Source organism: Cheilinus undulatus, linkage group 16 (assembly GCF_018320785.1).
Source record: "Cheilinus undulatus linkage group 16, ASM1832078v1, whole genome shotgun sequence".
NCBI classification, from domain to species: Eukaryota; Metazoa; Chordata; class Actinopteri; order Labriformes; family Labridae; genus Cheilinus; species Cheilinus undulatus.
Window position 1 is genome coordinate 36,508,947 of NC_054880.1, and position 24,458 is coordinate 36,533,404.

Genomic DNA, 24,458 nt, shown 5'->3' on the forward strand with positions numbered 1-24,458 from the left:
TGAAAGACATGTAAAGTAATAGAAAAGGCCTGTTTTGGAGTGATAAAGTTAATATGATCCCTGGACATGAAGACACAATACAACAGCTGCCAGAGATTAAAATCAAAGCAAACTCTACAACAGTTCATCTGCATCACAGAATAAAACACATTTAAAACTACGTTTCATTCTTTTTTAAGACTGGTGCACACAGAGGTTATAATCCTATTACTGTTGTTTCTAGAGGACAAAACATGCAGAGATGAGGTGAGGGTTTATTCATTCATTTTTGTAACCATTATTTTTATAGATTATAGGTCAGTCTTCTTCTCCACCTGCCTTCCAGGTAGATTTCAGGACCAGCGGGCAGGTTCGTATTTAAAAATCCCGTTTCGCTCTTTCTGTCCCCAAAATGTCGCCGTAGACAACATGGCGGTTTGTTATGTCAGCCTCCGTGAGTGCAACCCACAGTAATGTAAATTTAAAAAGCTTTTTTCTAATTTTGTAAAAAGAAAACAAAAGTTTTAAGGGGATGATTGTGCACTTATTTTAACATACTTCACATAAATATATAAACATTATATCCCATTTACACCGTTTCTGTTCGGTGAAATGCTGTTAACTTCTACACACTGCACCTTTAAGAGATTCTAGACATGTTGTGCCATTACATTTTTTTTCTTATTATTTTCAAGCCATTTTGGCTGTGTTGAATTGATATTCCTCAAATTTGCAGGAAAGATGTTTGTTGTTTAGAATGTAGAAACTACTTGTTCTGTTTTGTGGCCACTAGAGGGCAGCAGTAGAGCCAGGAAGTTGTCTGTAGTGTTTTCTCACTGTTGTCATGACTGTATTGTTGTTTGCATGATAGAAAAAAATCCCAACTCAAGAGAGGACACACTGAAGGCTTTGTACTGCTGTAATATTGTTGATGTGTAAATATATGCTCATGTTTGGTATGTTGTTCTTACTTCTCAGTTTTAAATGAAGAAAACAGTCCATTCCTGGTGTCTCCTCAACCCTCTGACAGCTGAAGCCACATGTATTTCTAAAGCTGTCAGATTTAACTGAAATGAATGAATTACAGGTTTTATGTGACATCCTGGGGGTCAGCTTGTGGTCTTTTTTTGTCTCACATTCAGTCACTTTTTATTGTCTGTAAATAAAAGAGTTTACCAGGTGAATTTGACCAATGATATCGCGCCATCACAGCCAACACCCTCTCTGAGGCATATCAAAGAAACAGGATCTTTTAGTGTCTTTGTTCGCTGATGATACCGTTACAAAGTTCTCCAAAGACAGAGAGACTGCCACACCATCATGCTGCTGTTCCTCTTCTTGTTTGCTCTGGCTCTGGCTGCTGTGTGTCCTTCAGATGAACAGACAGCGCAGCTACAGAGGGGTCACTGCGACGCCTTCTGGTTCAGGTTCAACGGCCGCTGCTACAAATACGTCTCCACTCCCATGACCTGGGCAGATGCAGAGCTCCACTGTGTGTCAGTGGGAACCAACCTGGTGTCAATTCACAGTCTGGAGGAGCAGAACTTTTTCAAATCTCTGATCAAGAGTGTTAATTGTTTTTTTTTTTTTTTTCATTTATGCAAAATCATTACAAGAAAGTAGTGACACAGAATAGTGAACAAGAAACACAAAACATCAAAACAAGACAATGAAATACTGCAGTGGTACACTGATGAGGTAGAATATCATGTTCAGAGGCGTTTGATCAGGAGGTGGTTTTGTGTGTGTGTGTGTGTGTGTGTGTGTGTGTGTGGGTGGGTGGGGTGTGTGTGTGTGTGAGGGGGGTGTTGAATATTTAAATTAAAAAAAATATATGTCTAAGAGAAAGTCTGAAACTGTGTTTGTAAGGAGCCAAAATGAACAACACACAAAAAAAATGAAAGAGTATACAAAATGAATCAAAAAGACAGAAAACAGTAATAATAATAATTAATAATTTAAAAAAACTAACTAAAAAATCAACAATAGCCTACAAAATAATGATAATAATATTAACTTGTTATGATAATGATTAATAATAATTGTAAGATAAATAATACAATAGAATATTAATGTAAATATGATTATGTGGTTAAAAAAAGCAGATACAGAACAAAGAGGAAAACATTTGTTTATTTTTACTATAATAAGCTGCAAATGTGATGTAAATAAACAGTATATTGTCACATGTTGTTTAACAAAACAAACAAAATAAGTAAAACAAAAACAACTAAACAAAAATAGTAATTGTTTGTGTGTGTGTGTGTGTGTGTGTGCGTTTTGTGTTTGGGGGAGGGTTGACTGTTAACAAAGAGCACCAAAATATGAATCACTGATGGAGTATTATGATGAGTTGATTGAATTTATGAAGAGTTGCCATGTTGAATCTTGAGATTTTGAGTTCTGTTTGGTGGAGCTGGATAGTTTGTCTAGTGAGATGTAGTCCAGCAGATGGTTTTTCCAGTGTGTGATAGTTATGGTGTGTTTTGATTTCCAGTTCATGAGGATTGTTTGATTCAATGTTATAAACTTTGGCCTGATACAGATTAACATTAGGGCTGTCATGGTATAGCGGTATTGATGATAATCGTGGTATTAAAAGATAAAATTTCAATATCATGTTAAAAATGTGCATATGATAATATCGTGTAAATGATCCAGAGCCACTTGAACACAGTTTGTTTTCTACATCTGCCCCTGTTTTCTTCCTCCTCACACACAAACACTGACCCTCCGCAATGACACAGCAGCTGCAGTACCTCCTTAGACAGGTATTTTGAATGTAATTCATCTGCCACAAGAGAGAACACAACATCAATAAAGTTAAAGATAAATGTAATTAATTGTACCATTATTATTTAAATTTTTATTGATATCGTGATATCATTATTGTGACATTTTTTGCCCACAATAATCGTGAAGTGAAAATCTGATATTGTGACAACCCTAATTCATATACTGTATAAATGCAGCATTATTTTTAAAACACTTTTTTAAAAGTGTTAATATAGCTTCAATTATATCTCTGACAATAGGTTCAAATCTATCTCTAGTGCTGGGAAGTGATTTTTCTACCATGAAAGTGCATGACTGCAAACCGTGAAAAATCTGTTTGTTTAGACTTGTTTACTCATTTAAAACTCTGCCAAAACTAAGAAACCTGGTCCAAAGGACACACTGGACTGGAGAATGACTGCAGTTCTGTCTTAACTGTGTCATATCAGAGGCTGGTTCTTTTGTATGATCTTTAAAACATTTTAAAAGTTCTTTCTTCTGTGGATAAATTGAAAATATACCATCTAGTTTATAAAAGATTACTCTGTATGCAGATGATGTGTTGTTTTGTTTCTAACCTCATAAATCCATACTGGCCTTTTTGCCAGTCATCCAAGCTGTTTCATGAATTTTGGTTTAAAAACTCACTGCCAACACAGACATGCTCATATAAGAAAAATGCAGATAACCTCAGTATTTAATCAATTCTGATAACAGTGTATGATATAAAATCATCCCCCCAGAAAATGACAGATCACAAGACTCCACCACAAACACACTTCTTCAAAATATTTTGACCCAAAAACATCAAAACAAGACTTATTTTATACTGTAAAAATGTTGTCCATGTTAATGTTCAAAAGGTGTATACAACACTCCCAACACTGTTGTCATGTACAACCTCAATTACAAAAAAGTTGGGACGCTGTGTGAAATGTAAATGAAAACAGAATGATATGCCAATCTCATGAATTTGTATTTTATTCACAGCTCGTTTTAGCTCATTTGAAATTTGATGGCAGCAACACATTTCAAAACAGTATGGACAGGGAAACAAAATGCTCACTGAAATCACTAAAGGCTAATGCCACCTCAACTGCTGGGAAACTCAACCAGCTCAACCTCAAAATTACTGAAATGTCTAGTGACCCTCTCACAGTGTCTCATGACCTCCAAGGGGGTCCCAGGTTGAGAACCACTGCAGGAAAGTACAACACGGGACAGGAAGAGCAGACATGTTGATGTGTGTTTTCTAAAATATGATTTTTTTTTCTTAATTTGACTTTTGATCAAAATAATTGTGGATATATATATTTTTTTTTTTTACACAAGACATCGTTCCATCTTCGAGAGGAGCCAAAGTTTCAGTGACCACAATGTTCATGTCCATTGCGATTGTTTGGTGCTCCTCCCTGCCAAAAGGAAAATCTGGTGGGGCAGTCATCAGACCACATCCGCTATCCATCTTTGTGTGTGTCACTGAATCCGATCCAGGTCAGTCCCTTGCTGTGGTTGAAGTTCCTGATCAGGGCTCTGACAAAGTTCTGCTCCTCCAGGCTGTGGATGGACACCAGGTTGGCTCTCTGAGACAAACAGTGGAGCTCTGCATCGGCCCAGGTCAAAGATGCGGAGACGTACTTGTATCAGTGGCCGTTGAAGTTGTACCAGAACAGAGGACAGCCTCCACGCTGTAGCCTGAAGTCAGGATCTTCTGAAGGAGGTGCAGCACCCAGAGCCAGGCTGAACAAGAAGAGGAGCAGCAGCATGATGGATGCTCTGTCTGTCTTTGGAGGACTTGATCTTCTCTGTGGGATGAGAGTGAAAATCTCTGAGAAAGCTGCAGGCCTCTTACTTCTATATCCCTTAGAGAGGGTGTTGACCCTGTTAGTGTGATATCATAATTCTGAGGAATTAATGTGACATTAGCCCTTGAAAAATGGCCAAGTTTAGCCTAGAATATAAATGTGAATTGTAGTTGGAAGGGGAAACGTGATGAGTGAGCAAACATTAACCAGGACTGTAAAAACAGAACAAGGAAACAAACACAACAGTGACTGTTATTATAGAGATAAACAAAAACATTATCAAACTCTGGAACATTCATAAGAATTTTGGCGTAAAAACACTCTCCATTAATTCATAAATCTAAGTTCCATAGAAAAGATGAAGATAATTGTCTAACTGCATGATAACAAAGCTACGTTCACGTGCTCAAGAGTTGTTCTGATGTTCTGCTGCAGAAAAAGAAAATCTGATCAGGCAGCCATCAGACCAAAACTGTCTTCCTTTTATGTATAACAGAATTAACATCTATGCTGAACTGCTAAAAACAAACCAATGTGACTGTCATATTGATGTCACTTTGTCACCAACTGGTTTACCTGCACATCTGTACTGGTAGAGTTCCTAGCTGGCCACCGTACATACCTCAGCAAGATAAACTACTCCAAGGCTGAGGGTGGCTGAGTGTTTCTGATGCTACAGAGTGAAACTGTTTAAGGCTTTAAAACACTTCTAGAGGCTGTCAACAACATGCAGTTTGACTGTGAACATGAGTGGAACTCAATGTAGCCTCACAACTCTAGTTTTTCTGTTTGGAAGATAGTAACATATCTGCCAATTATGTGTTACCACTTAGCATGGCAGATCCAAGCACACTATTTGAAATCAAAATTAACTTAGAAACTCTCTGTTCATAACTACTTAAATTCCTGCATGTTAGAAAACAGTCTTCACCCACTCAGACACCCAGAGCAGCCAAACTTTTCCTCCATGCACACACTCTTCTACTTCAGCTAGCAACAGGCTAGGCTACTTAGCATTGGTTTACAACGTGGTCACAGCATCAACGTTTTGAGCATGACTTTACAGACTTTAACAGAATTCAATTCACTCTCTTTTAGCACAAAAACAACAAAACAAAATATTCAGACACTATAAACCTTAGGAAATGAACTTCAGAAATTTAAAGGCTGAATAAGCCAGAGTTTTCTCTGTTTATTCTCCGTGTCACTCTCTCATATATCTCTCATATTGATGATATGTAACTCAATCATCTCAATCATCTCAGAGAATGCTAATGCCCACTGATGCATTTCCATCAACTACTGAATAATATCATTGCTGTTTGTAAAGGGGAATCTATTACAGTGTTGTAGTGTGAAAATAAAACAGTGAAATTGATTACAGATTAATATATAAATGTAGCATTATCCAAAAAGTGTTAACACAGCTTCAATGGTATCACTGACACTGGGTTCATGTTTATCAGTAATGCTGGGAAGTGTTTTCTATCAAAGTGCTGACGGGAAACCATGAAAAACCTGTTTGATTAGACGTGTTTACTCTTTTAAAACTGCCAAAACTAAGAAACCTGGTCCAAAGGACAAAGAGCACAGCATACTGTGAAAGTGCATGACTGCAAACCATGAAACTGTCAGTTCTGGAGTGTCAGATCAGAGGCTGTTTTTTTTTGTATGATCAAATGGATATGCCATATGTTTAAAAAGGTCTTTCTTCCATGGATAAACTGAAAATATACCATCTAGTTTATAAAAGATTACGCTGTATGCAGATGATGTCTTGTTTTTTGTTTCTAACCTCATAAATCCATACTGGCCTTTTTGTCAGTCCTCAAAGCTGTTCCATAAAGTTTGTTTTGAAAAGTCACTGCCTACACAGACATGATCATATAAGACAAATGCAGATAACCTCAGTATTAAATAAATTCTGATAACAGTGTATGATATAAAATCATCCCCCCAGAAAATCACAGATCACAAGACTCCACCACAAACACACTTCTTCAAAATATTTTGACTCAAAAACATCAAAACAAGACTTATTTTATACTGTAAAAATGTTTTCTCTGTTGATGTTCAAAAGGTGGATACAACACTCCCAACACTGTCATGTACAACCCCAATTAAATGTAAATGACAACAGAATGATTACGCCAGTCTCATAAATTCATATTTTATTCACAGCTTGTTTTAGCTCATTTGAAATTTGATGGCAGCAACACATATCAAAACAGTATGGACAGGGAAACAAAATGCTGAAAAGTAGTACAAACGAAAAACAGCTGCATTTTACAACTAATTAGACTAACTGGCCATAAGTCGAGAACATGACTGGGTAAAAAAGGAGCATTGTTATGGTATGTGAAATCATCTGATGTTGAGTGTTGTTTGTAGTTGTTTTCTCTGGTTAAGTTGTGAATACTGGTTTTGACTAAGATGTTATGTTTTACTCTGTTTAGGAAGTTTGAAATTAACAGGTTTTTAAAAGGTATACCATGAACAGAAGTCTTTTACTGTATTTTTTAAAATTATGATTAATTACAGCTGCCACAAACCAACACAGCCATGTTTTTATGTAACATATATGGGAAGGATTTCAGATCATGGTGTTTGTCAAATTAAAATGACCTTTGACATCACACTGCCTGTAAGCTCCCACCCTGAAGCAAATAAAAGGAAGGACATTTGTGAGCACTTGAAAGATTGCTGATATCCCCTCACAGAGAAGATCAAGTCCTCCAAAGACAGACAGAGCGTCCATCATGCTGCTGCTCCTCTTCTTGTTCGGCCTGGCTCTGGCTTCTCCACCTACTTCAGATGAACCTGATTTGCTGGTACAGCGTGGAGGCTGTCCCGAGTTCTGGTTCAGCTTCAACGACCGCTGCTACAATTACGTCGCCACTCCTAAGACCTGGATTGATGCAGAGCTCTACTGTGTGTCACAGAGAGCCAACCTGGTGTCCATCCACAGCCTGGAGGAGCAAGAATTTGTCAAAAGCCTTGTCAAAAACCATGACCCTACTGAGAAACCGGCCTGGATTGGACTCAGTGACGTCCACAGCAGTGGAGGACGCTGGTCAGATGGCACAGCAGTCAACTTTACGTTTTGGTGCCCAAACGAGCCAAACAATTCTGGAAATGAGAACTGTGTGCACATGAACTGGGGCAGTGTGTTGAGATGGAATGACAAATCGTGTGACAGCAGTTACGCTTTTGTTTGTGCAACCCGCATTTGTTAATAGAGAAGATGTTGAATCTACTCTAAGCAGGGATTGCTTAAGTACACACATTCATCTGTGCCTCTGTATGTTCACAGGCAAGTCAAGCAATGTGTATCCTCACAAATATCTGCTGCTTGTATAGCAGATCAAAGAAAATTCCTTAGAATTATTGAAAGTATCTGTGTTTGTAATCTTAGTAGGCTGAACTGAATAAATCATGCTGAAATCAATGGTGAAAAGAAAAGTGTCTTGTGTTTGTGTGCTGTTCTCATATGCAAAATCATTTGATACTCATGTTTATTTCATTTGGAAAACAAATGTGGAAATTAATTGTGGAATGAAGAAAACACTTTAACTTGACTGTAAACTGATTTAGAGATCTTCACTCTACAGCTTCATCTGCTCCAACCTGGACTCCTCAAGGATCAAACGATTGTCTAAAATATTTACCTTGAAACAAAGACATGTTGAGTTTTTAAAGCATACATACTGAAAGAAGTGTAAAGTCCTGGGAAAGGAGTGTTTTGGAGTTGTAAATCCAGGTCTACTTTACTTTTTTTCTGTTTTCCCAACCAACACATTGAAGAGCAACACAAGCAGGGGTTTATCCAGACTGGTGGCCAGGAGTTGGTATGGGTTCAGGCTGTTCTTTAAATCTGACTGACCACTACTGATACAATGAATTAATGAATAACAAAAGCTACCCAGTTCACATTTTTAATGAAATAGACATTACAGAGAGAACTAATGCCAGTACATTCTGTTTATGTTTTACTAAGTGAAAACACAAAACAACATAAGAGATGTCATTTTTCTCAGATGATATTGTAATTTTTATTACAAATGCCATCTAGGCTATAAATTAAAGCCCCCTAGACTCATGATTATATAAGGTGCATCCTGGTAAACTCACTTTATTTCCCTAAAACCTCTTCTTTTTTAAGACTGGTGCACACAGAGGTTATAATCCTATTACTGTTGCTTCTAGAGGACAAAACATGCAGAGGTTGAACCACATGGGTGTCCAGATCAGGGTTGGAGTTCAACTTTTGTTGTTTACCTGCCCCTGTAGCTGATGGATTAAATAATCTACCAGTCACAAACATTTTTCTTTATTATTTTATCAGGTGTCATAAAGATTAAAGCTTATAGCAGTGATCATCAACTGATGGCCTGAGGGGGATGTCAGGCCCCTCACATGTTCCCATCCAGCCCCCAGAAAACAGAATTAAGAAATATGCAGAGGAGAAAATGATGTGTTATATCTGGTGTCATTTTAACCCTAAAAAGATTCTAGACATGTTGTGCCATTCATTTCTTTCTTATTTTCAAGACATTTTGGCTGTGTTGAATTAATATTTCTCAAATTTGCAGGAAAAATGTTTGTTGTTTAGAATGTAGAAACAACTTGTTCTGTTCGTGGCCACTAGAGGGCAGCAGTAGAGCCAGGAAGTTGTCTGTAGTGTTTTTTTTTGCTGTTGTCATGACTGTATTGTTGTTTGCATGATAGAAAGAAATCCCAGCACAACAGAGGACACACTGAAGGCTTTGTACTGTTGTAATATTGTTGAAGTATAAATATATGCTCATGTTTGGTATGTTGTTCTTATTTATCAGTTGTAATTGAAGAAAACAGTCCATTCCTGGTGTCTCCTCAACCCTCTGACAGCTGAAGCCACATGTATTTCTAAAGCTGTCAGATTTAACTGAAACAAATAAATTACAGGTTTTATGTGACATCCTGGGTCAGCTTGTGGTCTTTTTTGTCTCATGCTCAGTCACTTTTTAGTTGTCTATAAATAAAAGACTTTGCCAGGCGAATTTGACCAATGATATCGCACCAACACAGCCAACACCCTCTCTGAGGCATATCAAAGAAACAGGATCTTTTAGTGTCTTTGTTCGCTGATGATGCCGTTACAAAGTTCTCCAAAGACAGAGAGACTGCCACACCATCATGCTGCTGTTCCTCTTCTTGTTTGCTCTGGCTCTGGCTGCTGTGTGTCCTTCAGATGAACAGACAGCGCAGCTACAGAGGGGTCACTGCGACGCCTTCTGGTTCAGATTCAACGGCCGCTGCTACAAGTACGTCTCCTCTCCCATGACCTGGGCCGATGCAGAGCTCCACTGTGTGTCAGTGGGAACCAACCTGGTGTCAATTCACAGCCTGGAGGAGCAGAACTTTGTCAAATCTCTGATCAAGAGCGTCAATTGTTTTTATTTTTTTCATTCATGCAAAATCATTACAAGAAAGTAGTGACACAGAATAGTGATTAAGAAACACAAAACATCAAAACAAGACAATGAAATACTGCAGTAGTACATCAATGAGGTAGAATATCATGTTCAGAGGTGTTTGATCAGGAGGTGGTTTTGTGTGTGCGTGTGTGTAGGTGTGTGTGGGGGTGGGTGTGTGTGTGTGTGTGCGTTTTGTGTTTGGGGGAGGGTTGACTGTTAACAAAGAGCACCAAAATATGAATCACTGATGGAGTATTATGATGAGTTGATTGAATTTATGAAGAGTTGCCATGTTGAATCTTGAGATTTTGAGTTCTGTTTGGTGGAGCTGGATAGTTTGTCTAGTGAGATGTAGTCCAGCAGATGGTTTTTCCAGTGTGTGATAGTTATGGTGTGTTTTGATTTCCAGTTCATGAGGATTGTTTGATTCAATGTTATAAACTTTGGCCTGATACAGATTAACATTAGGACTGTCATGGTATAGCAGTATTGATGATAATCGTGGTATTAAAAAATAAATTTCAATATCATGTTAAAAATGTGCATATGATAATATCGTGTAAATGATCCAGAGCCACTTGAAAACAGTTTTTTTTCTACATCCGCCCCTGTTTTCTTCCGCCCTGCTTCATCTCCCTCCTGTAGCACCCCAACAACCCCTCCCCCCATGCCTTAAGCCTCATATCAATGAATATGTGACATTACACTTCATTATTGGATTTAACAACGAAGATTGTCTCTCTTTGCCACATAAACACACAGCGTCTTTGATCTGCTGTTTAAAATAACAACTTTAGACTTTTTTCCCATCATTTCGACTTTAATCTTGAAATTGTGTTTCAACTTTATTCTCGTCATTTCAACTTTAATCTCGACTTGCCCAAAATTATTTTCTCCATCAAAAATGGCCCTAATCCGCTTCCGTACCACGTTCTGTCCCTGCCTCTGATCGGACTGAGTTCATCCTACTCTGTGGTCTAATCTCAGCATTCACTGTGTGATTGAAGCACTTATGACACACGACCATAATGCTCTCATACTGCGTTCCCATTGTCGCACACAGCCTGAGCTCTCTCATAGGCCTTTCAGACCAGCAGGGCTCTGTGCCGGTTCTGGTTCCTGAACTAATTTTGAACCGGCCAGCACTTTCAAACCGGAAAAAAATGGTTCTAAACCTGAAAAGTTGGTTCTCAGCTGGAAACAAAAATAGTGGTTCTTTCCTGGGAACCATGACAACATCAGTGGGCGTGTCCTATTCTTGGTTGCGAAGATGAGCAGAAGATGGAGAACAGGTGGTCTGCTGAGGAGACCAAATGTTTGGTTGTGATCTGGGCATTGACAGAATTCAAGGTGAAGCTGGAGAGTACTACAACGGAGAGGAAGTTATATACTGAACCTGTGGAAGAGATGCAGAAGTCAGAGTTAATTTAACTTCCATAGTGTGAGTTGATATAATTCTCACAGGTTCTGATTTAAAATAAGACTTTGAAAGGTGTTCATATTTTAACATTCATACAGTATTCATTTTTAACACTCAGAGTCATTTTGTTTTGAATATTTAAGTGTACTCTAATCACTATAATGTGTTAATTCCACTCATTTGCTGTTATTTTGAGATATTTATAGCTTTAATTTTTGGCACACAGAAATGCACTCTTCATCCTTAATAATTCCATTTCATAGCAAATACCTGTGCAAAGTCAGGTGTGTTATGACTAATTTTAATAGAGAAACAGGCATAAAGGTATTGCAACAAGTTGTAAACCAACTTCAAGCTAAAGTATAGACTTGTCCATGGCCACAACCAGAAGCTGACCAATATAGTGGACCACTTTAGCTTTTAGCAGCATCCACGCTAATCTCTTCTGCCGTGATTGCTCCAGCCTCTTGTTGCTACTTGCTTACGTCACGACTCCGCCACGCCTGAAAGTACTGCCCCTCGTTGCTGATTGGTCCTGTCACTTTCTAACCGGGCCCAAACTGTTCAGACAGGAGCTTTGCAAGATGGATTCACCAGTGAGAAACAAGGACACGGGCGAATCCATCTGCTTTGCAAGGTCAATCCAAGCAATGATCGCTGTACAACACGCAACATCTTAACACATCTTTATACATCCAAACACATCTTAAACACATCTAAACACTCTGCCGTGGAGCATGATGGGAAAACTCAATCCCCTTATTTTCTGAATGTAGTTAAACTTACACTTTGGGGGTTAAAGTCAACTCTGAAATGTTTAACACTACAAATTCAACACTCCAGTTTTTGCTGAGTGGGTTCACCAGAATGCCAGCAATGAATTAATAAACTCAAGAAACTGAAGGAGGAAATCCAGGACGGCAATAAAAACTTAAGCAAAAGTGGAGCTGGGTGTAGTGATGCATGTCCATCATGTCCTTCCACTTTGGTTCCACTCACACTGGTGTGAACACAGGCTGGTTCACCAGGAAGCACCAAGGTTCTGAGACTCCAGAACAGAACCAGAGCCAGAGCGAGAACCAGAACCGTGTCTGTCTGAAAACATTTCAGTGAAATCAGTGACGAGTGAAATCAGGACCAGGGTCAGCGCAAAGATTACAGCTTTGTCTGGGCCTACTAATACCTGAAGTTTCAACCATTTCCCCTTATATTAAATCAAAGACTGGAGATGTTTGAAACATTTAGCCTATGATATAATAAGCCTTTTGTTTACGTAGCAACTAACAAGTCATATTCATTTATTTGCGCTTGTAAAGCACACAGCTCTTATTGCCCAATCCAAAAATATGATTGCCTCAATTTTCTGCTAACCCAGTGACCCATAAATCAGTAATTAGAAGACAGATTTTTGGCTTCAATGTAGAAAAATTCTCTCTTTTTGACCATAAGTGAGAATCATTATTGTTTATTGCGGAGAGAGAGAGAGAGAGAGGGGAAAGTAAAGAGAGGAAGAGAGAGAAAGAGGGAGAGAGAGCAGCAGGCTGTGCTGTCAGTCTGAACTTAGATCAGTTCAATTTTTGCCTTAAAAAAACATAAAGACTGGAAAAGCACTCGGAGAGTGCAGACCACTGCCATTAGGTCTATCTCCCAATAGTAAAGAATCCTTTAAAAAATTCCTGGGTCCGTCCCCATGTGCCCCCCACCACGGCATTCGCCAGTTACTAATTTCTAATCAGTTCTTATGCCATTTCTGAAATTTCCTGAAAATTTCATCAAAATCCGTCCAGAACTTTTTGAGTAATGTTGCTAACAAACGAACAAACCCCTCTGATCACATAACCTCCTTGGAGGAGGTAACAATCAGATGAGCCAGGAACATTCAGCTTTAACTCCCGTCTTTACTCAACATTTTGTGTCATGTTATAGAGAAACGTTAATCCAGTAGTGAAATCACGTGACTCTCAGCAGGTGCAGTATCAGTGACTGTGGATGAGATCGATGAAGGAAAGGAGTTGATAAAACTTTGAGGAGTTTTTGGACTTGTACATGTTGAGACTTGAGTTTTTCCTCATAATAACTCTCTCTCTGTCCCTGATGGATCATCTGATGATCAGCTCAGAGAAGTTTATACAGGAAAAAATGCCCTGACATTTCTGAATCTGCCAGTGTTTAAGTCAGAAATTCTTCCACGTCATGAGCGGCTAGTTAAGCAGAGGGTTGCCGTTGTGTCCTCAAACTATGCACCTTAATCTCAAGAATCATCAGGTGAGAATAGGCTTGTAGGCTCACAGTAATATGCCCTTTTTTTTTTTTTAAATGTCCCTCTCTCTGGTTTTTCAACAATCAGCACCCTGGTTAAAGGTGTATCGTAATCAACACCACCAGTGGGAGAGAATCACAAATTATATAATTTAATTTGTGTTAAACTACATTGAAAGCCTGAGTCACCTTCACAAGCTGAATTCAATTGAAATTACATGTATTTCAAAGAAAAAAACAAAGTAAAACAGACGTTATTCTTGTTGAATCTTCTTGAAAATGTAAGTAAATTTCACTTCGATTTTTTTCTTCTTGAACCAAAACAGAGTAGTAGTTTTTACAAAGATTAATCTGGCTAATCTACAAAAAGAATTAATGCAAAACGTCGCCTAGGTTTTTCTAAGTAGGTGTTGTTTTCAGTGTGTGAGACCCAACAGTTAAAGTTTGTTAAAAAAAAATAAGTTGTGTTAACTTAAAAATCTAAAATAGATTTTAAAACTCTATTTTTCTGAGTTGATGAGCACATTTTTACTTTAAGGCAAACAGTACTTAATCATTGTAATCATTTTTGTCCCAGAATGCCTTTGGGCATTTCACGTTTTTGCATCATGAATGCGGTCACAGACTCGGTAAGAGAACTTCCACCTAGTGAATACTGAATAAGATGGAAGAGGACATCCTAGTTCAATGTGCTCTTTTCACTTATTGTCATTTGTAGTCCCTTAACTTGGATTACCTTGGGAGTCAGTAATATTTAAAATTAAAGTATGTGACAGCAAAAATGGGAAAATTGCAGCTGGTGTAGGACACATGGATTCATGAAAAGTACCCAACATAACTGTATGAGTAATGATAAGGCAAAAAAAATCTATTTCAACCACTTAAAACATTTGGTGTAATCAGTTTCATCAATAATTTTGTGCAGTCTGTACTAGTCTCATTTTGTTGTGGTTCCTCTGTGTTTCTTCCGTATGGCTTACAAAGTATTTCAATTACATTTACATTTACAATTTAATTTGTTAATTCTACTAACTCCATTTATGCAGACATCATTGAAAATATGTTAGATTGACTTAATTTATTTATTTATTTATTTTTTACTTAATTCCAAGGTTTTGACATCTACTCAATGCTTTTGAGTGTAAAAATGTTTCACTGATTTAATGAAGTAAAGTGCAGTAATATTTTTAGAGTGTAGGCTATACAGTGTAACAGATGGGTACAGTTTCTCTATTGAATTTGCTGAGTTTGGTAAAAAAAAAAAAAAAAAAGAAAAAGAAAGAAAAAAAAAAGGGCCACAAAACGGTTTTGGCTGAAACGTATGCCTTGTCAAAAATGTTTGAAGTGTTTTTATTTCATACCCAGAAAGCCTCTGTGTTTTGTAACTATTTTGCAATGCAGGCTTTGGCTGCTGGTTATGTGCTCTTGCAGGCACTAGCTGACTGCAATGGCTGACTCCAGTGTGGAGATTTTTCACTGGACAGAACTCCTCAGAACCTTTCAGATCATTATTGCTGTGGCAGGTTTTCATGATTTACATACAAAAGTGTAAAAGACTTTAATGGCCTTGATAACATTTGTAAAATAAAACACAATTTCATCTGCATAGTTGCATCTTTATGTTCTTTTGTGTGTGTTTTTACTTTACAGGTAATGGGAATAGTTTTCCTCATAATCAAAACTTTGGACTGGGTTTTTGTTCTAGTTTGGCATGGACCCATGCCAACCCCTGTTATATCTGGATATACCTGCCTGCATCATTTGAAAATGTGTTCAGCTGAGAAGACAGAAAAATGAAAGTAGCCCTGGACTCCAAAACCTGCATTTCCTATTACTTAACCTGTCTGTCAGTATATGTTTATAAAACTCAAAGGTGATTTATTTAATCACCTGTTGTTACTTGAGGAATCCAGATTTGAATGGATGAAGTGTTGGATTGAGAGCAATTTAGAGTCAAGTCAAAAAAGTTCAATTTCACATTTAAAACAACCTCAGTTGGCAAAAGTGTGTTACAGCCTTAAAATGTAGTAGATTTAAAAGCATGTGGGCCTTATTTATAATAAAAGCTCAGTATCAAATGATTGATATATGAGAACAGTACACATACATGAGACTGGTTTTATTGATTTCCGTACAGGTTTTCTGCATAGTCTATAAAGATTACAGTTTTTTCTAATTCATTTTCTTTGGTCCACCAGTTAAAGCAGCAGACATTTGTGAGGACACTTGTTGCTTGCATGTGAACATACAGAGGCACAGATGAGTCTGCATGATGCAGACTTCAACAACGTGGCATTAGCTCTCGAAAAATGTCAAAGCTTAGCTTAGAAAATATCCACTTTCCAAAAATTCATAAATCTAAGTTCCAGAAAAGTGATGAAGATAATTGTCTAACTGCATGAAAACAAAGCTACGTTCACATGCTCCAGACTTGTTCTGATGTTCTGCAGCAGAAAAAGAAAATCTGACCAGGCAGCCGTTAGACCACATCCATCTTCTTTTTTATGTGTATCAGAATTAGAAACATCTATGCTGAACTGCTAAAAACAAACCACTGTGACTGTCACTGTACATACCTCAGCAAAGTAAACTACTCCAAGGCTGAGTGTGTCTGATGCTACAGAGTGAAACTGTTTAAGGCTTTAAAACACTTCTAGAGGCTGTCAATAATATCTAGTTTGATTGTGAACATGAGTGGAACTCAATGTAGCCCTCACAACTCTAGTTTTTCTGTTTGGAAGATAGTAACATATCTGCCAATTATGACAAATTATATCAAACAGAAAAAGCAATCAGCAATTCAAGCAAATGCCCCCCCAACACACACACACCCATGTACAGTGCAAGTCATGTGTACTCCTTAGAGTACACAGGCAAAATGCTAAGTTATTGTACTTCATCTAACAGTCAAAGGCATAAGAGAAAAGCAGTGTTTTCAGACCACTCTTAATACAACTTAGAGTGTCTACTGACCTCAGGTCAATTGGCAGCTTATTCCAGAGAACAGCTCCATAGTGGCTAAATGCACCTTCACCTGATTTGTGTTTTACTTTAGGCACATTTAGAAGGCCCATACCAGAAGATCTGAGCAACCTGGTTGGGTGATAGTGTGTGAGCATGTCAGAAATGTACTGCTATGCCATACCATTCAGTACACTGGGTTCACATTTATCTCTAATGCTGGAAAGTGTTTTCAATTAAAGTGCATGATGGGAAATCATGAAAAACATGTTTGATTTGACTTGTTTACTCTTTTAAAACTGCCAAAACTAAGAAACCTGGTCCAAAGGACAAAGAGCACACTGGACTGTTATATCAGAGGTTGATTTTATTGTATGATCAAATGGATGTCTAAAACATTTTAAAAGTTCTTTCTTCCACAGATAAATTGAAAATATACCATCTAGTTTATAAAAGATTACTCTGTATGCAGATGATGTCTTGTTTTTTGTTTCTATCCTCATATATCATACCAGCCTTTTTGTCAGTCATCAAAGCTGTTTAATGAAGTTTGTTTTGAAAACTCACTGCCTACATAGACATGATCATATAAGACAAATGCAGATAACCTCAGTATTTAATCAATTCTGATAACAGTGTATGATATAAAATCATCCCCCCAGAAAATCACAGATCACAAGACTCCACCACAAACACACTTCTTCAACACATTTTGACTCAAAAACATCAAAACAAGACTTATTTTATACTGTAAAAATGTTTTCTCTGTTAATGTTCAAAAGGTGTACACAACACTCCCAACACTGTTGTCATGTACAACCTAATTCCCAAACAGTTGGGACAGTGTGTAACATGTAAATGAAAACAGAATGATACGCCAATCTCATAAATTTGTATTTTATTCACAGCTCATTTTAGCTCATTTGAAATTTGATGGCAGCAACACATTTCAAAAAATTATGAACAGGGAAACAAAATGCTCACTGAAATCACTAAAGGCTAATGCCACCTCCACTGCTGGGAAACACAAACAGCTCAACTTCAAAAATACTGAAATGTCTGGTGACCCCCCCATAGTGTCTCATGACCCCCAAAGGGGTCCCAGGTTGAGAACTACTGCAGTGAAGGACGACACAGGACAGGAAGAGCAGACATGTTGAGTGTTTTGTAAATTATGATTTTTTTTTTATTTGAATTTTGGTCAAAATAAATGTGACATTTATTCAGCTTTAATAAGAAAGTTCATGAAATAACATCTGTATGTACACTGGAACTTTTTCATCCTTATCACAGACATTTAGCAGCAGCACAGAGCAGACAGAAGTCAATCTGTGTGAGAGGAAGGATATATATATTTTTACATCAATCTTCAAAATAATAAAACAGTCCATGAAGAAGAGTCTGTGTGTTTGTGATTCTGTATGCTTTATCACAAACACATGGATGATTACAGCTGTTCATAACTACTCAAATGCCCATGTTGCTGCATGTTAGAAAACAGTCTTCACCCACTCAGACACCCAGAGCAGCCAAACTTTTCCTCCATGCACACACTCTTCTCCTTCAGCTAGCAACAGGCTAGGCTACTTAGCATTGGTTTACAACGTGGTCACAGCATCAACGTTTGAGCATGACTTTACAGACTTTAACAGAATTCAATTCACTCTCTTTTAGCACAAAAACAACAAAACAAAATATTCAGACGCTATAAACCTTAGGAAATGAACTTCAGAAATTTAAAGGCTGAATAAGCCAGAGTTTTCTCTGTTTATTCTCCGTGTCACTCTCTCATATATCTCTCATATTGATGATATGTAACTCAATCATCTCAATCATCTCAGAGAATGCTAATGCCCACTGATGCATTTCCATCAACTACTGAATAATATCATTGCTGTTTGTAAAGGGGAATCTATTACAGTGTTGTAGTGTGAAAATAAAACAGTGAAATTGATTACAGATTAATATATAAAAGTAGCATTATCCAAAAAGTGTTAACACAGCTTCAATGGTATCACTGACTCTGTGTTCACATTTATCACTAATGCTGGGAAGTGTTTTCTATCAAAGTGCTGATGGGAAACCATGAAAAACCTGTTTGTTCAGACGTGTTTACTATTTTAAAACTGCCAAAACTAAGAAACCTGGTCCAAAGGACAAAGAGCACACTGGACTGTTATATCAGAGGATTTTTTTTTTTTTGTATGATCAAATGGATATGTCATATGTTTGAAAAGGCCTTTCTTTCATGGGTAAACTGAAAATATAACATCTAGTTTATAAAAGATTACTCTGTATGCAGATGATGTCTTATTGTTGTTTCTAACCTCATAAATCCATACCGGCCTCTCTGTCAGTCCTCAAAGCTGTTCCATAAAGTTTGTTTTGAAAACTCACTGCCTACACAGACATGATCATATAAGACAAATGCAAATAACCTCAGTATTTAATCAATTCTGATAACAGTGTATGATATAAAATCATCCCCCCAGAAAATGACAGATCACAAGACTCCACCACAAACACACTTCTTCAAAATATTTTGACTCAAAAACATCAAAACAAGACTTATTTTATACTGTAAAAATGTTTTCTCTGTTAATCTTCAAAAGGTGTATACAACACTCTCAACACTGTTGTCATGTACAACCCCAATTACAAAAAAGTTGGGACGCCGTGTAAAATGTAAATAAAAACAGAATGATATGCCAATCTCATAAATTTGTATTTTATTCACAGCTCATTTTAGCTCATTTGAAATTTGATGGCGGCAACACATTCCAAAAAATTATGAACAGGGAAGTCGAGAACATGACTGGGTAAAAAAGGAGCATTGTTATGGTATGTGAAATCATCTGATGTTGAGTGTTGTTTGTGGTTGTTTTCTCTGGTTAAGTTGTGAATACTGGTTTTGACTAAGATGTTATGTTTTACTCTGTTTAGGAAGTTTGAAATTAACAGGTTTTTAAAAGGTATACCATGAACAGAAGTCTTTTACTGTATTTTTTAAATTATGATTAATTACAGCTGCCACAAACCAACACAGCCATGTTTTTTATGTAACATATATGGGAGGGATTTCAGATCATGGTGTTTGTCAAATTAAAATGACCTTTGATATCACACTGCCTGTAAGCTCCCACCCTGAAGCAAATAAAAGGAAGGACATTTGTGAGCACTTGAAAGATTGCTGATATCCCCTCACAGAGAAGATCAAGTCCTCCAAAGACAGACAGAGCATCCATCATGCTGCTGCTCCTCTTCTTGTTCGGCCTGGCTCTGGCTGCTCCACCTACTTTAGAAGAACCTGATATGCTGGTACAGCGTGGAGGCTGTCCCGAGTTCTGGTTCAGCTTCAACGACCGCTGCTACAATTACGTCGCCACTCCTAAGACCTGGATTGATGCAGAGCTCTACTGTGTGTCACAGAGAGCCAACCTGGTGTCCATCCACAGCCAGGAGGAGCAGGCTTTTGTCAAAAGCCTTATCAAAAACCATGACCCTACTCAGAAACCAGCCTGGATTGGACTCAGTGACATCCACAGCAGTGGAGGACGCTGGTCAGATGGGACAGCAGTCAACTTTACGTTTTGGTGTCCAAACGAGCCAAACAATCTTGGAGGAAATGAGAACTGTGCACACATGAACTGGTGCAGTCTCTTGAGATGGAATGACATATCTTGCGGCAACAATTACGCTTTTGTTTGTGCAACCCGCATTTGTTAATAGAGAAGATGTTGAATCTACTCTAAGCAGGGATTGCTTAAGTACACACATTCATCTGTGCCTCTGTATGTTCACAGGCAAGTCAAGCAATGTGTATCCTCACAAATATCTGCTGCTTGTATAGCAGATCAAAGAAAATTCTTTAGAATTATTGAAATTATCTGTGTTTGTAATCTTAGTAGGCTGAACTGAATAAATCATGCTGAAATCAATGGTGAAAAGACAAGTGTCTTGTGTTTGTTTACTGCTCATTCGATACTCATGTTTATTTCATTTGGAAAACAAATGTGGAAATTAAATGTGGAATGAAGAAAACACTTTAACTTGACTGTAAACTGATTTAGAGATCTTCACGCTACAGCTTCATCTGCTCCAACCTGGACTCCTCAAGGATCAAACAATTGTCTAAAATATTTACCTTGAAACAAAGACATGTAGAGTTTTCAAAGCATACATACTGAAAGAAGGAGTGTTTTGGAGTTGTAAATCCAGGTCTACTTTACTTTTTTTTCTGTTTTCCCAACCAACACATTGAGGAGCAACACAAGCAGGGGTGTATCCAGACTGGTGGCCAGGAGTTGGTATGGGTTCAGGCTGTTCTTTAAATCTGACTGACCACTACTGATACAATGAATTAATGAATAACAAAAGCTACCCAGTTCACATTTTTTTAAAATGAAATAGACATTACAGAGAGAACTAATGCCAGTACATTCTGTTTAGGTTGTACTAAGTGAAAACACAAAACAACAAAAAAGATGCAATTCTTCACAGGTGATATTATAATTTTTATTACAAATGCCATCTAAGCTATAAATAAAAGCCCCCTAGACTCATGATTATATGAGGTGCATCCTGTCTCACTTTATTTCCCTAAAACCTTCTACTGTAGTGGTTAAATCAAGAGTTATGAGTTCTTTTCAATCAAAATCTCAGTATCGCTATCAGAGAACCTGATAACATTTTTATTGATCTTTTAAAGCTTCAAAGCTTCTTATTTATTTTTCCCATTTATGGTAAAATCTGATCTGAAAGCATAAAGACACAAAATAAAAACTTCCTGGACTTTCTATAGAAATGAAAGCTGTGGGTCATATGTATAGGTCTTGAAATTGTATTTCATTTAAATTAACAAGTCTGTTAAAAAGTCTTTAAAAATGTTGAAGTTGTTGTTTGTGTGAATTCATGTGTATTTTATAAACGGAAAAGTCACTGAATTGACCAATACTGCTTGAGCTTATGTGCTATACTCAGTTTGTCCAGGAGATGGTGCTCAGCACACACAGTGACAAGAAGTCTTCTTCTGACTAAAGGCAAAAGAGCTAGGAAGCGATGAAAAGGTCAGAACAAGCAATACAAGAAACTGTGTGACTTCCTGTCTTTGTTCTCAGGTTAGTAAATTGTTAAACGTAGTGGTGCACGATAACTATTGGGTCGATAGTTATCGGGCCGATAACAGGAAATTATTACGTCATACTTATCGGTCCGATAACATGATGATGAGTCCCGATAACATAATATTTTTGTCAGCACAGCAGTGCTGGCGTTTGTTTTCTTTCTCAGGAGACTACACATTCCGAAACAGCAGGTGGCGCCACAGTACACGACCCGCTGTTAAAGCACCAGCGAAGAAGAGGAAGCAGCAACCCCTGTGCCAAAATGCTAACATCACGGTGGCGTTATTCAGTATTTACGGGGAGGATAACATGACCGTGTGTGCAGAATTTGCCCTGCAAAGGTTGCAAAGAGTACAAGGAAGTCCTCGACGGATCTTATAAGTCACTTATAGTCATCATCCTAATGATGTTAAAACGAAGCGGCAGCAGCCACTAGCCTCAGCCGCAGGCATCAGGACCGAGTCAGCGGAGCTCTGATCCTAAGCAGGCATTGAAAACTGCAGAAAGCTTGACAGAGCTAAAAGGCGCAACGTTTTAATAACAAAATCAGTCTGACAGTCTCCTGATCCATCGCTACTTTCATAAACGTATATCTGCCTGCTCTGTTTGAGGTGGTTTCATACAGTTAGACCACGGTGGACTTCACATTCTTAACCTATCTCTGATGTGACTTATGTCAGTGTATATTTTTAATCTTTATGTAAAACATCAGCTTGCTTTAATTCTGGCTTAAGCAAAAAAAAAAAAAAAAAAACCCAGACCCCCAAATATCTCCATTTGTTAAGCATAACAGCCTGTTATCATTTGGTTGTATGGGGGAAAACCTATGTCAGTTGTTTGTGTATGTTGTACTTGATACACAAATGTTTAACTAAAAAAAGTGAACTATAATAACAGCTATAAAGTCAGAATAGTTCTTTGTTTTTTGAAAAACATGAGTGATTTTAGTTAAAATTAGTTATAAATATCTTTGCTCACTACATATTAACCCCTTCTTACCCCCAGATGTGCATAAAAACATCAAATAAACTTATTTTGTTAGATCAACAATTGAAAAAAAATTATTGGTTATTATCGGTTATCAGGAGTAGGAAATTATCGGTTATCGGTATCGGTTCAAAAAAATAGTTATCGTGCATCACTAGTTAAACACATATAAAAGTACACTTTAAATGCGCAGAATACCAGCAGGTTAATTAATAAACTATGTGGGAAATGTCACAAATGACTGTGTAATTGAAGAATGTTGTTAAATGTGAGTTTAAGATTATATTAGCCACTTGTTTTTTTCAAGCTAAAATGTGAGCTTTGTGCTAGTAGGCTGTAGCCATATTGCAATGTGTGTTTAAGTAATGTGTTGAAGCTACAGGAAGTTGTTGCTAAAGTGAATTAATGACAATATGGAGCAGTAAATGTCACATAGGCTCAAGGATGTGATGTTGGGGATAAGTCTAGCAACAATTATTACTGAAAGGTGATTAACACTGTTGTAGCCTATATTACATGTGATCCTTTGTTAATAGGAAGGTTTTATTAAAGGTGTATTGATATGTTAGCAGTGAATTCACTGTCTGAAAGCTTTTTTTGTGTGGTCTATTAAGAAATACTTCCCTTAACAGTGAGTTGATAGTGATTTTGCACTATACTGCTAAAAAAAGGACTCAATAACTAATTTGTATATGAGAATATTTACAATATTTAGATTATTGTTAATAAACAAAACAAGCTGCACAAGCAACTGTGTGGAGAGGCATCTGGCTGCAGCCCTCGGGCAAACCTCTACGCTGGGGCGTTCGGTTGGAGACCTCTAAGCTGGGGCGAAACCTCTACGCTGCGGCGTGACGTATATTACCCGCGACGAAATTTCAGCTCTATCCGCTTGCTGACAGGCTGACCCTAAACCTAACCAGTCGGATTTAAACGCCTATACCGAACCAGTCAGGGTTTAATAGCGTAGACCCATATGCTGGGGCTTTGCCCCAGCGTACGGGGCTATGCTAAATGACATCACGCCCCAGCGAAGAGGTTTCACCCCAGCATAGAGGTTTCCAACTGAATGCCCCAGCGTAGAGTTTTGCTCGAGGGCTGCAGCCAGACCCTCTTGACTGTGTGACTTCCTGTCTTTGTTCTCAGCCGTTCTCAAGGTGAAATCCTGAGGCGGTAACAAATACTTATATCAATCTAATATTTTAGGTGTTTTTTCATTAATTTGCCAGAATGTCTAAAATTCTATTTTCACGTTGTCATGATGGGATACTGAATGAAGAGAGAATAAAAATGTTTTGTTTTTTCAGCTGTAATTGTTTGAAAGTAACAGGTTTTTAAAGGGTAAACAGTAAACAACAGTCTCTTACTGTATTTTCTTTTACCATCATTAATTACAGCTGCCATAAATCAACACAGCCAAGGCTTTTATGTGACATATCTGGGTCAGTTTTCAGGTCATGGTGTGAAGTTAAAAAGTTTAAACAATACATAATTACAGTCTTAAACACTTTTACAACGCTTGAGACAAATTTACAAAGAGTGATACGAAATGATAGTGTCTGAACTTTGGTATTACACTCCCAGGACAGTAGTAGGACTATTCTTTAAATCTGACTGGTCACTACTGATACAATAAATAAATAAATAAATAACAAAAGCTACCCGGTTCATAATTTTTTATGAAATAGTCATT

The 24,458-nt window shown here is 37.6% G+C and overlaps 2 protein-coding genes across 2 annotated transcripts; both read left to right on the forward strand.

Annotated features, from left to right (window-relative positions):
* Positions 1–7,234: 7,234 nt before the first annotated feature.
* Positions 7,235–8,007, forward strand: LOC121523326 (lactose-binding lectin l-2-like). Its single transcript, XM_041808156.1, has one exon. The coding sequence runs from the start codon at positions 7,319–7,321 to the stop codon at positions 7,793–7,795; it is 477 nt and encodes a 158-aa protein (XP_041664090.1). The 5' UTR covers positions 7,235–7,318; the 3' UTR covers positions 7,796–8,007.
* Positions 8,008–19,816: 11,809 nt separating this feature from the next.
* Positions 19,817–20,593, forward strand: LOC121524133 (lactose-binding lectin l-2-like). Its single transcript, XM_041809359.1, has one exon. The coding sequence runs from the start codon at positions 19,902–19,904 to the stop codon at positions 20,379–20,381; it is 480 nt and encodes a 159-aa protein (XP_041665293.1). The 5' UTR covers positions 19,817–19,901; the 3' UTR covers positions 20,382–20,593.
* The last annotated feature ends 3,865 nt before the right edge of the window (positions 20,594–24,458 follow it).